The sequence below is a fragment of the Lethenteron reissneri genome, chromosome 63, assembly GCF_015708825.2.
Source record: "Lethenteron reissneri isolate LAM-NWPU_2019-01 chromosome 63, ASM1570882v1, whole genome shotgun sequence".
Taxonomy (NCBI): Eukaryota; Metazoa; Chordata; class Hyperoartia; order Petromyzontiformes; family Petromyzontidae; genus Lethenteron; species Lethenteron reissneri.
The window spans coordinates 1,890,690-1,906,008 of NC_083841.1; the positions used below are offsets into that span (position 1 = coordinate 1,890,690).

The 15,319-nt window shown below is 55.6% G+C and overlaps 1 protein-coding gene across 6 annotated transcripts in view; it reads right to left on the reverse strand.

Annotated features, from left to right (window-relative positions):
- The window catches only part of LOC133358668 (rho GTPase-activating protein 44-like), a 68,581-nt gene extending 56,185 nt beyond the window's left edge, over positions 1–12,396 (reverse strand). For 4 of the 6 annotated variants that reach the window (XR_009757109.1, XM_061577079.1, XM_061577081.1 and 1 more), the window contains exon 1: positions 11,634–12,396. Coding sequence is in view for 5 of the 6 variants with exons in the window: in XM_061577079.1 (XP_061433063.1) it covers positions 11,634–11,689 (56 nt within the window). In the remaining variant the exon portion in view is untranslated. The remainder of the gene's footprint in view (positions 1–11,633) is intronic. The other 2 variants (XM_061577082.1, XM_061577083.1) reach the window with 2 other exon arrangements.
- Between the last annotated feature and the right edge of the window lie 2,923 nt (positions 12,397–15,319).

Genomic DNA, 15,319 nt, shown 5'->3' on the forward strand with positions numbered 1-15,319 from the left:
GACACAGAGAGATGCACAGCGACCCCCAGGGACACCCAGTGACTCCCAGATATACCCAAAGACACACAGAGACCCCCAGAGACAGACAGAGATCCCCAGAGACACCCAGAGACAGCCAGAGACACCCATATATACCCAGAGTCCCCCAGATATACCCAAAGACACCCAGAGACACACAGAGACACGCAGAGACACGGAGAGATGCACAGAGATTCCCAGAGACCCCCAGAGACACCCAGAGACCACACAGGAGCTCCAGGGCTGGCTGTGACTGAGTCCAGGATTGCATGAGCTCCCAGAACTACGAGCCCCACGGACACAGAAGGGGCATTCAAACCATGCTTTTTGATTAACACGAATAATATTGCAGTAGTGATAATAACGACAAAGAAAATTACTTTGTCACTCGGCAGAGGCACGCCAAGTTCCAACGTCACCCCTGTGCAGGAGGGTCCTGGGCGGGAGGCTTTTGACATCGCGAAGCCAAACAACGGGGTTCGTGCCACACACTAAGATCCCCCGTGTAGCCTCAACAGACCACACACGCACCCCACACACCCCACGCACGCACACACACCACACACACCGCACACACGCACACACACCCCGCACGCACACAGACGCCACACACACACCCCCCACATGCACACACCCCACACACCCCACACACGCACGCACACACCCCCCGCACACATACAAACGCCCCACACACGCACGCACTCACACCCCACACACACACCCCACACACACACCCACGCGCACACACCCCACACACACACACACACGCGCACACACCCCATGACGACGTAAATTTCACGGAGGTGCGAACATACCGAACGCTTTTCCACCTCACTGGCTAAGAGACACCCACAGAGTGTCTAGAAGTGGCTAAGAGACACCCACAGAGTGTCTAGAAGTGACTAAGAGACCGGGTAATGGGATTGGCAATAGGAGGGGGGATATGAGTGGTTAATAGGACAGCGCAATACGAGTGGGGCGTTGTCAAGGCCCAAGGAGTCTCCTGTGCAATGTCAACATCAGCGGCCGTGCTGGGTGGGTGATATGCGTGGAATGCGGGGGGGGAGAGGCGTGGTGGGACTAGGGGAGGGGGGGGGCACCACTCCTGGGGCATCGCGAGCGTGGGGGGGACGCCGTCGTTTCACCTGCGCCGAGGCCACAGCATCCGGCAGCGGTGAGGGACGGAGCTGAGCCACGGTGGAGGAGGCAGGGTGGGAGGGAGGTTACTTTCAATACCTCCTCCTGCTGCTGCTCCAAGCACTAATCTCAGCCAGTCAGCAGAACCATGCAGCCCGTACAACTCACCCAGCGCCACTCACTCACCCAGCGACACTCACCCAGACAGCGACACTCACCCAGACAGCGACACTCACCCAGACAGAGCCACTCACCCAGACAGCGACACTCACCCAGACAGAGCCACTCACCCAGCGACACTCACCCAGACAGCGACACTCACCCAGACAGCGACACTCACCCAGACAGCGACACTCACCCAGACAGAGCCACTCACCCAGACAGCGACACTCACCCAGACAGAGCCACTCACCCAGACAGCGACACTCACCCAGACAGCGACACTCACCCAGACAGCGACACTCACCCAGACAGAGCCACTCACCCAGACAGCGACACTCACCCAGACAGCGACACTCACCCAGACAGAGCCACTCACCCAGACAGAGCCACTCACCCAGACAGCGACACTCACCCAGACAGCGACACTCACCCAGACAGCGACACTCACCCAGACAGAGCCACTCACCCAGACAGCGACACTCACCCAGACAGCGACACTCACCCAGACAGCGACACTCACCCAGACAGCGACACTCACCCAGACAGCGACACTCACCCAGACAGCGACACTCACCCAGACAGAGCCACTCACCCAGACAGCGACACTCACCCAGACAGCGACACTCACCCAGACAGAGCCACTCACCCAGCGACACTCACCCAGACAGCGACACTCACCCAGACAGCGACACTCACCCAGACAGCGACACTCACCCAGACAGAGCCACTCACCCAGACAGCGACACTCACCCAGACAGAGCCACTCACCCAGACAGAGCCACTCACCCAGACAGCGACACTCACCCAGACAGAGCCACTCAGCCAGACAGCGACACTCACCCAGACAGCGACACTCACCCAGACAGCGACACTCACCCAGACAGCGACACTCACCCAGACAGAGCCACTCACCCAGACAGCGACACTCACCCAGACAGAGCCACTCACCCAGACAGAGCCACTCACCCAGACAGAGCCACTCACCCAGACAGAGCCACTCACCCAGACAGAGCCACTCACCCAGACAGAGCCACTCACCCAGACAGCGACACTCACCCAGACAGCGACACTCACCCAGACAGCGACACTCACCCAGACAGCGACACTCACCCAGACAGCAACACTCACCCAGACAGCGACACTCACCCAGACAGCGACACTCACCCAGACAGCGACACTCACCCAGACAGCGACACTCACCCAGACAGCAACACTCACCCAGACAGCGACACTCACCCAGACAGCGACACTCACCCAGACAGCGACACTCACCCAGACAGCGACACTCACCCAGACAGCGACACTCACCCAGACAGCGACACTCACCCAGACAGCGACACTCACCCAGACAGCGACACTCACCCAGACAGCAACACTCACCCAGACAGCGACACTCACCCAGACAGCGACACTCACCCAGACAGCGACACTCACCCAGACAGCGACACTCACCCAGACAGCAACACTCACCTAGCCAATAGACATCAACTGCTATAATGAACGCCACTCACCTACCCAGAACAATGCCTCAGACTCAGCACTACTCAGGCTCACAGCAAAGGGCATTATGGTGTCACTGGGCTCTTATCTTGGACATCAAGTTCATCTCACTTTGACTGACCCTGGAGCCATCTCCACCACAATATACACTTCAACACACAACCACCCAACACACACACACACACCAAACAAACACACTCCCACCCACCACAACCCCACCCACCCACCACAACCCCACCCACCCACCCCCACCTGACACCCCCCCACCCATTCACCCACCACACCCCCACCCACCAACCAAACACACCCCACCCACCCACCAAACACACCCCACCCACCCACCCAACACACCCCCATCCACCCACCCAACACACCCCCACCCACCCACCCAACACACCCCCACCCACCCACCACACCCCCACCCACCACACCCCCACCCACCCAACACACCCCCACCCACCCAACACACCCCCACCCACCCAACACACCCCCACCCACCCAACACACCCCCACCCACCCACCACACCCCCACCCACCCACCCAACACACCCCCACCCACCCTACTCACCCCCACCCACCCACCCTACTCACCCCCACCCACCCAACACACCCCCACCCACCCACCACACCCCCACCCACCCACCACACCCCCACCCACCCAACACACCGCCACCCACCCAACACACCCCCACCCACCCACCCAACACACACCCACCCACCACACCCCCACCCACCCACCCAACACACCCCCACCCACCACACCCCCACCCACCCACCCACCACACTCCCACCCACCACACCCACCACACCCCCACCCACCCAACACACACCCCCACCCACCCACCCACCACACCCCCACCCACCCACCCAACACACCCCCACCCACCCAACACACACCCACCCACCACACCCCCACCCACCCACCCAACACACCCCCACCCACCACACCCCCACCCACCCACCCACCACACTCCCACCCACCACACCCACCACACCCCCACCCACCCAACACACACCCCCACCCACCCACCCACCCAACACACCCCCACCCACCACACCCCCACCCACCCACCCACCACACTCCCACCCACCACACCCACCACACCCCCACCCACCCACCACACCCCCACCCACCTACCCACCATACCCCCACCCACCCACCCACCACACTCCCACCCACCACACCCACCACACCCCCACCCACCCAACACACCCCCACCCACCCTACTCACCCCCACCCACCCTACTCACCCCCACCCACCACACCCTAATCACCCCCACCCACCCAATACACCCCCACCCACCACACCCCCACCCACCCACCCTACTCACCCCCACCCACCCACCCACCACACCCCCACCCACCACACCCCCACCCACCCACCACACCCACCACCCACCACCACCACCAGCAAGCTCACCCCACAATAGTAACCGAGCTATCGTCATGCCCCCACTCACCCTGGCGACACTAAATATAGACACTGCACGGTCCACATGTCACACCCTGCCCCTGCTGAACCACCACGTTACAAACCACGACACAGCAACACACCATACCACACAACTCGTCACGGAACCTCACTTCCACACCATACAACACACTAAACCACAAAGACAAAGATCCCCCCTATAGCCTTAACAGACTGTTGGGGCAAGTGCTGTTAGTGAGTAGCACGGCACACGAGGGGGTGGGTGGTCAAACACCACGCCCGGCCCCCTTTGTCTCCCCAGTGTTGATGTCTACACACCGCACTGGGAACTCATTTGAGGCTGAGTCGACCTTGGGGAGGCCCATGACCGGTTCAGATCATCGTAAACTGGTGTCACCGGGTTCGTAGCGCAGTGCGGTAACCGCTACACTACCGCTCCCCACACAAACACACCTGCACACACACACACCTACACACCTACAGACACACACATCTACACACACACACCTACACATACACACACACCTACACACACACCCACATAGCCACACACACCGACACACCCACCCACACACCCACACACACACCCCCACACACCCACACACACCCCCACACACACCCCCACACACACACCTACACACACACCTACACACACCCCCACACACACACCTATACACACCCCCACACACCCACCCACAAACCCACCCACATACCCACACACACACCCACACACACCCCCACACACACACCCCCACACATCCCCACACACCCACCCACATACACCCACACACACCCACACACACACCACACCCTACCACACAACACACGAACACAGTCGTGGGCTGGCTGTTGTAACACGTTACAGCTTAGGATATGTTTGAACACGTGTCCGTGTGTGTCCGTGTGTGTGTCCGTGTGTGTGTCCGTGTGCTATGTGCGGTGGCCAACACCAGTGACTTTTATCTGAATCGCTCCTGGGCCTCCCCAAGGTCGACTCAGCCTCAAATGAGTACCTGGTGTGCGGTGTGTAGTAAACATCGCCACTGGGGAGACAAAGGCGGCCGGGCGTGGTGTTGGCCACCCACCCCCTCGTGTGCCGTGTCCGCCTTCACAGGTGCTGCTACTCGCTAACAGCACTTGCCCCAGCAGTCTGTGCAAGGCTACACGGGGGGTCTTTGTCCTTGTGTGTCACTCGACGAGGATGTTCCATCTCCAAGGGATTACCGGAGTGAAGTTATTCTCTTTGTAAAAAACAAATCCCACCAAACACCACCCTCTCTACACCAGCCGCCGTATCCGATTAAGTGGGGGTGACGTCACCACGGCACCTGTGCCAGGCTAGGTGCACCTTGCACGTATGCACTGTATGTTGAACTTCTTTGGCACCGTACGTAGCCAACCGTGCTTTGAGGCTATCATCACGTGAAGTGTCGAAGGCTCGCTGCAGGCAGGAGGTCACGGGACAGACCCCACGTGTAGCCTTATCAGACTGTAGGGGCAAGTGCTGTTCAAGAGCAGCACCTATGAAGGCCGGCACGGGGGTGGGTGGCCAACACCACGCCCGGCCGCCTTTGTCTCCCCAGTGGCAATGCTTACACAGTGCACCAGGTACTCATTTGAGGCCGAGTCAACCTAAGAGGAGGCCCAAGAGCGGTCCGGATAATCGTCACTTGGTGTTGGCCGTGAGCGGGAATCGAACCTGGGTCGCCGGGTTCGTAGCGCAGCGTAGCGCTAACCACTGCGCCACCGCTCCCAGGCAACTTCACATCAAAAGCCAAAGGTCCCCCGTGTAGCCCTTACCAGACTGTTGGGGCAAGTGCTGCTCGCCAGTTAGCACCCCCCCCCCACTCCGTCACACTCCGACACACACACCCCGACACACACACACACCCCGACACACACACACCCCGACACACACACACCCACACACACCCCGTCACACCCAGACACACACGCACCCCGCACACACACACACACCTATCACTCCTGACCCCCCCCAAACACTCCGACACACACACCATCACTCCTGACCCCCCCCCCCCCCCAAACACTCCGACACACACACCTATCACTCTTGACCTCCCCCCCCAAACACTCCGTCACACCCGCACACACACACACACCCCCAAACACTCCGTCACACCCGCACACACACACACACACCCCCAAACACTCCGTCACACCCGCACACACACACACACCCAAACACTCCATCACACCCGCACACACACACACACCCCCAAACACTCCATCACACCCGCACACACACACACACCCAAACACTCCATCACACCCGCACACACACACACCCCCAAACACTCCGTCACACCCGCACACACACACACACACCCAAACACTCCGTCACACCCGCACACACACACACCCCCCAAACACTCCGTCACACCCGCACACACACACACCCCCAAACACTCCGACACACCCGCACACACACACACCCCCAAACACTCCGTCACACCCCGACACACACACCATCACTCCTGACCCCCACCCCCAAACACTCATGACCCCCCCAAACACTCCGTCACATCTCGACACATACACACACCCCCCCAAACACTCCTGACCCCCACCCCCCCAAACACTCCGTCACACCCCGACACACACACCCCCATCACCCCTGACCCCCACCATGAACCCTGTAGGTGTGTAGGGGGTTTCGAGTTCACACGAGGTACAGACGTTTCAATACGGGCCAACACAGTCGGTCGACCCGTGGCACCTGCTGGGTCTGCCCCGTGACCTCCTGCCAGCGGGCGTTCGACACTTCACGTGGTAGCCTCAAGGTGCACATGGCCTGGCACAAGCGTCGTGGTGACGTCACCGCCACTTAGTGGCGAATGGCGGTTGTTGTTGTTGTTGTTTCTGCCTTGTGATGGCTCTTTGTGGGATGAACGTTGAGATTTGGAAGGGCCGCAGGGTGACCACTCAGCTCTGGACTGCTCTGTAACAAGGTCGGGGCACTGACAAAGGGCTGAGAGCTTTGCCATCGATTAGGTGGGGTCCACCAATATCCGATTTGTCTCGCTGTACGGTGACACCCTAGAGGCGATCGTCATCATCATCAAAGATCGTTGACTCCTCTTGGCCCAAGACCACCCACATCGTCATGTCGCTCGCGGTCTCGGACATTCAACGCCGCAGGGACGGAGGCTCCGGTAATCGATAGAACAAATCTCCTGGTCAAAGGGGGGCCCGGCCCCCCAACTCGTAGCTTGGGGGAGGGGGGCAAGGGACCCCCCCCTAGCCACCACGAGCGACTGCACGAACTCCCTGCCCCAAGTTGCCCCCCCAAACCAATCCCTTCCATAAAGTAGCTACAAGCATACAACAACATTTTTTTAGGAAGTTAACTTAACTCGCTTGTCAACTCAATCAACCACGCACGCACTCGCTCACCCACTGCCCCAACTCGCTTACTCCACCAATTCACTCACTCAATTAGCCACTCATTCACTCCACCAATTCACCCATTCAATTAGCCACTCATTCACTCCACCAATTCACTCATTCAATTAGCCACTCATTCACTCCACCAATTCACCCATTCAATTAGCCACTCATTCACTCCACCAATTCACTCATTCAATTAGCCACTCATTCACTCCACCAATTCACTCATTCAATTAGCCACTCATTCACTCCACCAATTCACTCATTCAATTAGCCACTCATTCACTCCACCAATTCACTCATTCAATTAGCCACTCATTCACTCCACCAATTCACTCATTCAATTAGCCACTCATTCACTCCACCAATTCACTCATTCAATTAGCCACTCATTCACTCCACCAATTCACTCATTCAATTAGCCACTCATTCACTCCACCAATTCACTCATTCAATTAGCCACTCATTCACTCCACCAATTCACTCATTCAATTAGCCACTCGCTTACTCCACCAATTCACTCACTCAATTAGCCACTCATTCACTCCACCAATTCACTCATTCAATTAGCCACTCATTCACTCCACCAATTCACTCATTCAATTAGCCACTCGCTTACTCCACCAATTCACTCATTCAATTAGCCACTCATTCACTCCACCAATTCACTCATTCAATTAGCCACTCATTCACTCCACCAATTCACTCATTCAATTAGCCACTCATTCACTCCACCAATTCACTCATTCAATTAGCCACTCGTTCACTCCACCAATTCACTCATTCAATTAGCCACTCATTCACTCCACCAATTCACTCATTCAATTAGCCACTCATTCACTCCACCAATTCACTCATTCAATTAGCCACTCATTCACTCCACCAATTCACTCATTCAATTAGCCACTCATTCACTCCACCAATTCACTCATTCAATTAGCCACTCATTCACTCCACCAATTCACTCATTCAATTAGCCACTCATTCACTCCACCAATTCACTCATTCAATTAGCCACTCATTCACTCCACCAATTCACTCATTCAATTAGCCACTCATTCACTCCACCAATTCACTCATTCAATTAGCCACTCATTCACTCCACCAATTCACTCATTCAATTAGCCACTCATTCACTCCACCAATTCACTCATTCAATTAGCCACTCATTCACTCCACCAATTCACTCATTCAATTAGCCACTCATTCACTCCACCAATTCACTCATTCAATTAGCCACTCATTCACTCCACCAATTCACTCATTCAATTAGCCACTCCTTCACTCCACCAATTCACTCATTCAATTAGCCACTCATTCACTCCACCAATTCACTCATTCAATTAGCCACTCATTCACTCCACCAATTCACTCATTCAATTAGCCACTCATTCACTCCACCAATTCACTCATTCAATTAGCCACTCGTTCACTCCACCAATTCACTCATTCAATTAGCCACTCATTCACTCCACCAATTCACTCATTCAATTAGCCACTCATTCACTCCACCAATTCACTCATTCAATTAGCCACTCATTCACTCCACCAATTCACTCATTCAATTTAGCCACTCATTCACTCCACCAATTCACTCATTCAATTAGCCACTCATTCACTCCACCAATTCACTCATTCAATTAGCCACTCATTCACTCCACCAATTCACTCATTCAATTAGCCACTCGTTCACTCCACCAATTCACTCATTCAATTAGCCACTCATTCACTCCACCAATTCACTCATTCAATTAGCCACTCATTCAATTAGCCACTCATTCACTCCACCAATTCACTCATTCAATTAGCCACTCATTCACTCCACCAATTCATTCCCCTGCAAAACACACTCAGCCATGCCGGCATTCACTCACTCGCACAACGCCACACAAACTCACTCCTTCAAATGATCGGCAAACTCATTCCCTCAATCGCTGACTTACTAACCATTCACTCACTCATTCACTCACGTGCCCAATCACTCACCCCATCGCTCATTCAATTAAACACAGACTCACTCAATCATTCACCCACCCGGTGACTCATTCAGTAACTCAACCAACCATCACCCACCCATCCACTCATTCACTCAGGCATGTCACTCGCTCAGCCACTTACCAATGTATTCACTCTGCACCTCCGATTAGCACGGTTGGTTACGAAAGTTCAACACACATACACACTCACCTATCCACTCACTCACCCGGCCAATCACTCACCTGGTCACTCACTCACCTGGTCACTCACTCCGGCCACTCACTCACCCGGTCACTCACTCACCTAGCCACTCACTCACCCAGCCACTCACTCACCCAGCCACTCACTCACCCCGTCACTCACTCACCCGGCCACTCACTCACCCGGTCACTCACTCACCCGGTCACTCACTCACCTAGCCACTCACTCACCCAGCCACTCACTCACCCCGTCACTCACTCACCTAGCCACTCACTCGCCCGGTCACTCACTCACCCGGTCACTCACTCACCCAGCCACTCACTCAACCAGTCACTCACCTAGCCACTCACTCACCCAGTCACTCACTCAGCCAGTCACTCACTCACCCAGCCACTCACTCACCCGGTCACTCACTCACCTAGCCACTCACTCACCCAGTCACTCACTCAGCCAGTCACTCACTCACCCAGTCACTCACTCATCCGGTCACTCACTCACCCAGTCGCTCACCTAGCTACTCACTCACCCAGTCACTCACTCAGCCAGTCACTCACTCACCCAGTCACTCACTCACCCGGTCACTCACTCAGCTGGTCACTCACTCAGCCAGTCACTCACTCACCTGGTCACTCACTCATCCGGTCACTCACTCACCCAGCCACTCGCTCACCCGGTCACTCACTTACTCAGTCACTCACTCACCCGGTCACTCACTCACCCAGTCACTCACTCACCTAGCCAATCACTCACCCAGCCACTCACTCACCCAGCCACTCACTCACCCGGTCACTCACTCACCCCGTCACTCACTCACCCAGCCACTCACTCACCCAGTCACTCACTCAGCCAGTCACTCACCCTGGTCACTCACTCACCCAGCCACTCGCTCACCCGTTCACTCACTCACCTAGCCACTCACTCACCCGGTTACTCACCCACTCAATCACCTCTTCAGTGACTGAACCCAAAAAACCCATAATCCTTCCCCCACAACTCTCCCCACACGGCACTTGGCAATGACCACTCAAGACCCCACTCAAGACCCCCTTGCAGGAGCCGGGTCCCAGCAAGACCAGGGGGGGTATCTGGAGAGGGGGTCCCTGAGAGGGGGTCCCTGCAATGGGGTCTTTGTCGGCCAGGGCAGGGTCGGGATAAGGAGGGGCTTGGATAACAGCTCGTGGTCTGTGTTCGGGTCAAGTCACAGGGCTTGGTATTTGCGCAGTACTATTGGGGGTCAGGATATAGGAGTCAGCGTTCGGGTTAGGGGGGTTAAGGTTAGGGTTAGAGTCGAGGCTTTGCGATGTATGAGGGGGGTCATCGTTGAGGGTGAGGGGGTCAGAGTTGAGGGTGAGGGGGTCAGAGTTGAGGGTGAGGGGGTCAGCGTTGAGGGTGTCAGCGTTGAGGGTGAGGGGGTCAGAGTTGAGGGACGAGGGGGTCAGAGTTGAGGGTGAGAGGGTCAGCGTTGAGGTCAGCGTTGAGGGTGAGGGGGTGAGAGTTGAGGGTTGATGTCAGAGTTGAGGGTTGAGGGGGTCAGCGTTGAGGGTTAGGGGGTCAGTATTGAGGGCGAGGGGGTCAGAGTTGAGGGTGAGGGGGTCAAGGTTGAGGGGGTCAGGGTTGAGGGGGTCAGCGTTGAGGGGGTCAGCGTTGAGGGGGTCAGGGTTGAGGGTTAGGGGTCAGGGTTGAGGGGGTCAGGGTTGAGGGGGTCAGGGTTGAGGGTGAGGGGGTCAGCTAGGGGGGTCAGGGTTGAGCGTTGAGGGGGTCAGGGTTGAGGCTGTAGACACTCGCGGCCCTCACCTGAACATCGTCTGGTTGGCCCTGAGGCGCATCCTGTTCAGCTGCTTCTTCATCATGTCGACGGCGGGAGGCTCGGGCGAGGTGACGACGACGACGAGGAGGTGGAGGAGGAAGTTGAGGACGAAGATCGGAAAGAGGAGGAGGTGGATGAGGTGGTGGTGGAGGATGAGGAGGTGGTGGTGGAGGTGGTGGTGGTGGTGGAGGTGGTGGTGGTGGAGGTGGTGGTGGTGGATGATGAGGTGGAGGATGAGGTGGTGGTGGTGGAGGTGGTGGTGGTGGAGGTGGTGGTGGTGGAGGTGGTGGTGGTGGAGGTGGTGGTGGAGGAGGTGGTGGTGGAGGTGGTGGTGGTGGATGATGAGGTGGAGGATGAGGTGGTGGAGGTGGCGGCTATCGTCGCAAGAGACCTCGCGGTAAACTCCACCGAAGTCGCTCTACAGCAGCCGCAGAGGCCACCACCTCATCGTCGTCATCTCCCCCTCGGTGTCTCTCTCTCTCTCGCTGCCCCCCCGTGTCTCTCTCGCTGTCCCCCCGTGTCCCACTGTGAGCCGTGTCCCTCTGAGCTGTCCGAACTCCTCGTCTCCCCGTGGCCGGCTCTCTTCCCCCTCTCCCCTCTCTCTCTCTCTCACTGTCCCCGTGTCTCTCTCATTGCCTCTGTACACCGAGTCTCACTGTCAGCCGTGCCTCTGTCTGCGTCTCCCTGTATCTCTCAATGTCCCGTGTCTCCACTACTCTCGCCGTGTCTCCCCCCCACCCACCTCTCTATATCTCCCCGTGTCTCCCCGTGTCTCCCCCCCACCCACCCACCTCTCTATATCTTCCCGTGTCTCCCTCCGTCTCCCCGTGTCTACCTCCGTGTCCCCGTGTCTCCCTCTGTATCTGTCTCCCCGTGTCTCCCTCCGTGCCCCCGTGTCTCCCGCCGGGTCCCCGTGTCTGCCTCCGTGTCTCTGTCTCCCTCTGTGTCTCTCTCCCCGTGTCTCCCCGCGTGTCTCCCTCCGTGTCTCTGTCTCCCCGCGTCTCCCCGCGTGTCTCCCCGCGTGTCTCCCTCCGTGTCTCTGTCTCCCTCCGTGTCTGTCTCCCCGTGTCTCCCTCCGTGTCTCTGCCTCCCTCCGCGTCTCCCCCACCACCCCGGACGTAGCCTGTGCGGCCATGACGTCATCCCCGCTCGCCCTTCATCAAACTCCGCCGCCATCTTGCTAAGGGGGAGAAACCCACAATGGCGGCGGGCGGGGGGAGGGGCCACGGCCCCCGCGCGCGCCCCGCCCCCCATAGGCCTCCCGGAGTGACGCGCGATGACGTCGCCAGCAACGTCACGGAACTCAATGGCGGCAGCCCTCCCCCCTGAGTAAGATGGCCGCCGCCGCTTGCGTCACCTGCGATCGTCTAAAACAATTTTTTAAAATAAAGAAATCGATTTCAAAGCAAAGACAAAGGTCCCCTCACACCCCCGCCACCTCAACTCCCCCCGCCGTGTAGCCTTCGACAGAGCGTGGGGCAAGTGCTGTGCTTAGTGAGGTTGCGGAGCCTGCGAAGGCCGTAGGGAGGGAGGGGCGGGGTGCGTGGGTGGGGTGGGAGGTGAGGGATGAGTGGTTGGGGAAGGGTGGGTGGGATGAATGGTTGGGGAGGGGTGGGTGGGATGAATGGTTGGGGCGGGGTGACTCAGCACCACGCCCGGTCGCCTTTTCTTCACCCCCCAATCGACGTTTCCGCATCGCTCCGGCCACTCGTTTTGTAGGCCGAGTCGACCTAGGGGAGACCCAGGACCGGTTCGGACAATCGCCACTGACGAACTCGGGCGATGGACCCGTTCCGTTGGTGCGACGCAGTAAATGACGTCACGCGATTTTGGACGATTTTTGACCCCCCCCTCGAATATGACGTCACAAAGCTCGGGCCCTCCCCCCCCAAAACCATATTTCCATTTTGAAAATGCAACATGCTTAAAATCGCTTTAAACTATTGTCATTGTAGTGCGTATTTAATGTGGCGCTGCACTCTGATGTTGTAGGAAAAAACATTTATTAAAAAGTCTATTTATCTGCTTGGTTCTTTCGGTAAAGTCGCGTAGAAGGGAAATAAAAATAATAAATATAAAACATAATAAAATACAATTCTCACGACGTTTCGGCCACAACGCAAGCAGCCGTCCTCAGGTGAAGAACAGGTCTGTCGGAAAGACAGTGTCTGAATGTTAGAGGAGGAAGGGCGCTTTGACAAAGGAATTTGCATATCAACAGAGGAATTTAGCATATTTATGAAAAATGCAGATATGGGATTAGTCACTACTTGTGGAATGTGTAAGTGGTGGTGGGGGGGGTCTCAAAGTCATATTATGCTCGTGTATTATGCAGGATTAGCAGTCATAAAGGGAGGAAGTAGGATTAGCAGTAATAAAGGGAGGTACATTTTAATAGTAAGGAGCTGCAGTAGCCAAACCACCACGTAAAAAAAACTAAAATTAAGTAGAACGTGTTGATATAACGTCCCATTTCTCCAACCCGGTCGTGGGTTGTATATTTGGCGTTTGCAGTGTCCTGTCTCCCCGTGGTCGCGTGGATTTTTCTCCGGGTTTTCCCCTCCACATTTTGCATCAATGTCACGCGTTTACAGTATTTGGCCACTGCTATTCATTTCCACGCAATGAGCCATTTCGTTGAGCTATAATTTGTATGGCCATGTCGCTTCTGAACAAGAAGCCAATAGTTTCGTGGGCTTTACCTGGTTAAATAAAATAGTTTATGTTTCATCTGCGGTTTGTTTTATTGACTTTTTTTACCGTTCATATACTTCTAGTTTTGAAGCTTTCGTGACTGCAAGGATTCATATTCTTAGGTTTTTTCGGTAAAGTCACGTAGGTAAAAAAATTAAATTATTAAAAGTAAAATAAAAATAAAATAAAAATCACGACGTTTCGGAGGCAACACAAGCCTCCGTCTTCAGGTGGAACCGTCACAGCACGATAGCTGTATCAAGTGAGAGAAATTCCAAGAAAACAGTCCTTGTATATATACTGGTTGAGGGTATGAGGAGCCAAGGTAGGCACCTGGATATTATAATTGTGAGGTTCGGTGCGGCTGAAGCACGCTGTTAGGAATGAGCCTTTGTTGTGTAGACTCGTGTTGTGTTTTTGTATCGTTTGTTGTGGTGGTCACGTTCTTACCCCCCGTGACCCTACTTGGACATCTTTGTTAAAGCGCCTTGTAGGTCATCGGATTCCTCCTAAGGTCTAAACATTCTCATTCTGACCGGGATGCGTTCGACCCAATCCCCCCCCCCCCCACTTCACGTCTCGTTACAGCTTGGGTGTGACGTCACGACCCAGGTTTAGAGTATTTGCTCGCTCTTCTTGGTTCTTTCGGTAAAGTCACGTAGAATGGAAATAATAAAATAAAACATAATAAAATAATTCTCACGACGTTTCGGCCACAACGCAAACAGGCCTGGTCTTCACCTGAGGACGGCTGCTTGCGTTGTGGCCGAAACGTCGTGAGAATTATTTTATTATGTGTTATTTTATTATTTCCATTCTACGTGACTTTACCGAAAGAACCAAGAAGATGAATCCCTGCAGTCATGAAAGCTTTAAATCGAAATTTATTTGCTCGCTGTTATAAATTGCCACACGATGATAAGTCACTTTGTTTGAGCCATCATTTGTGGCCAGGTCGCTTATAAAAAGTAAAAACTAC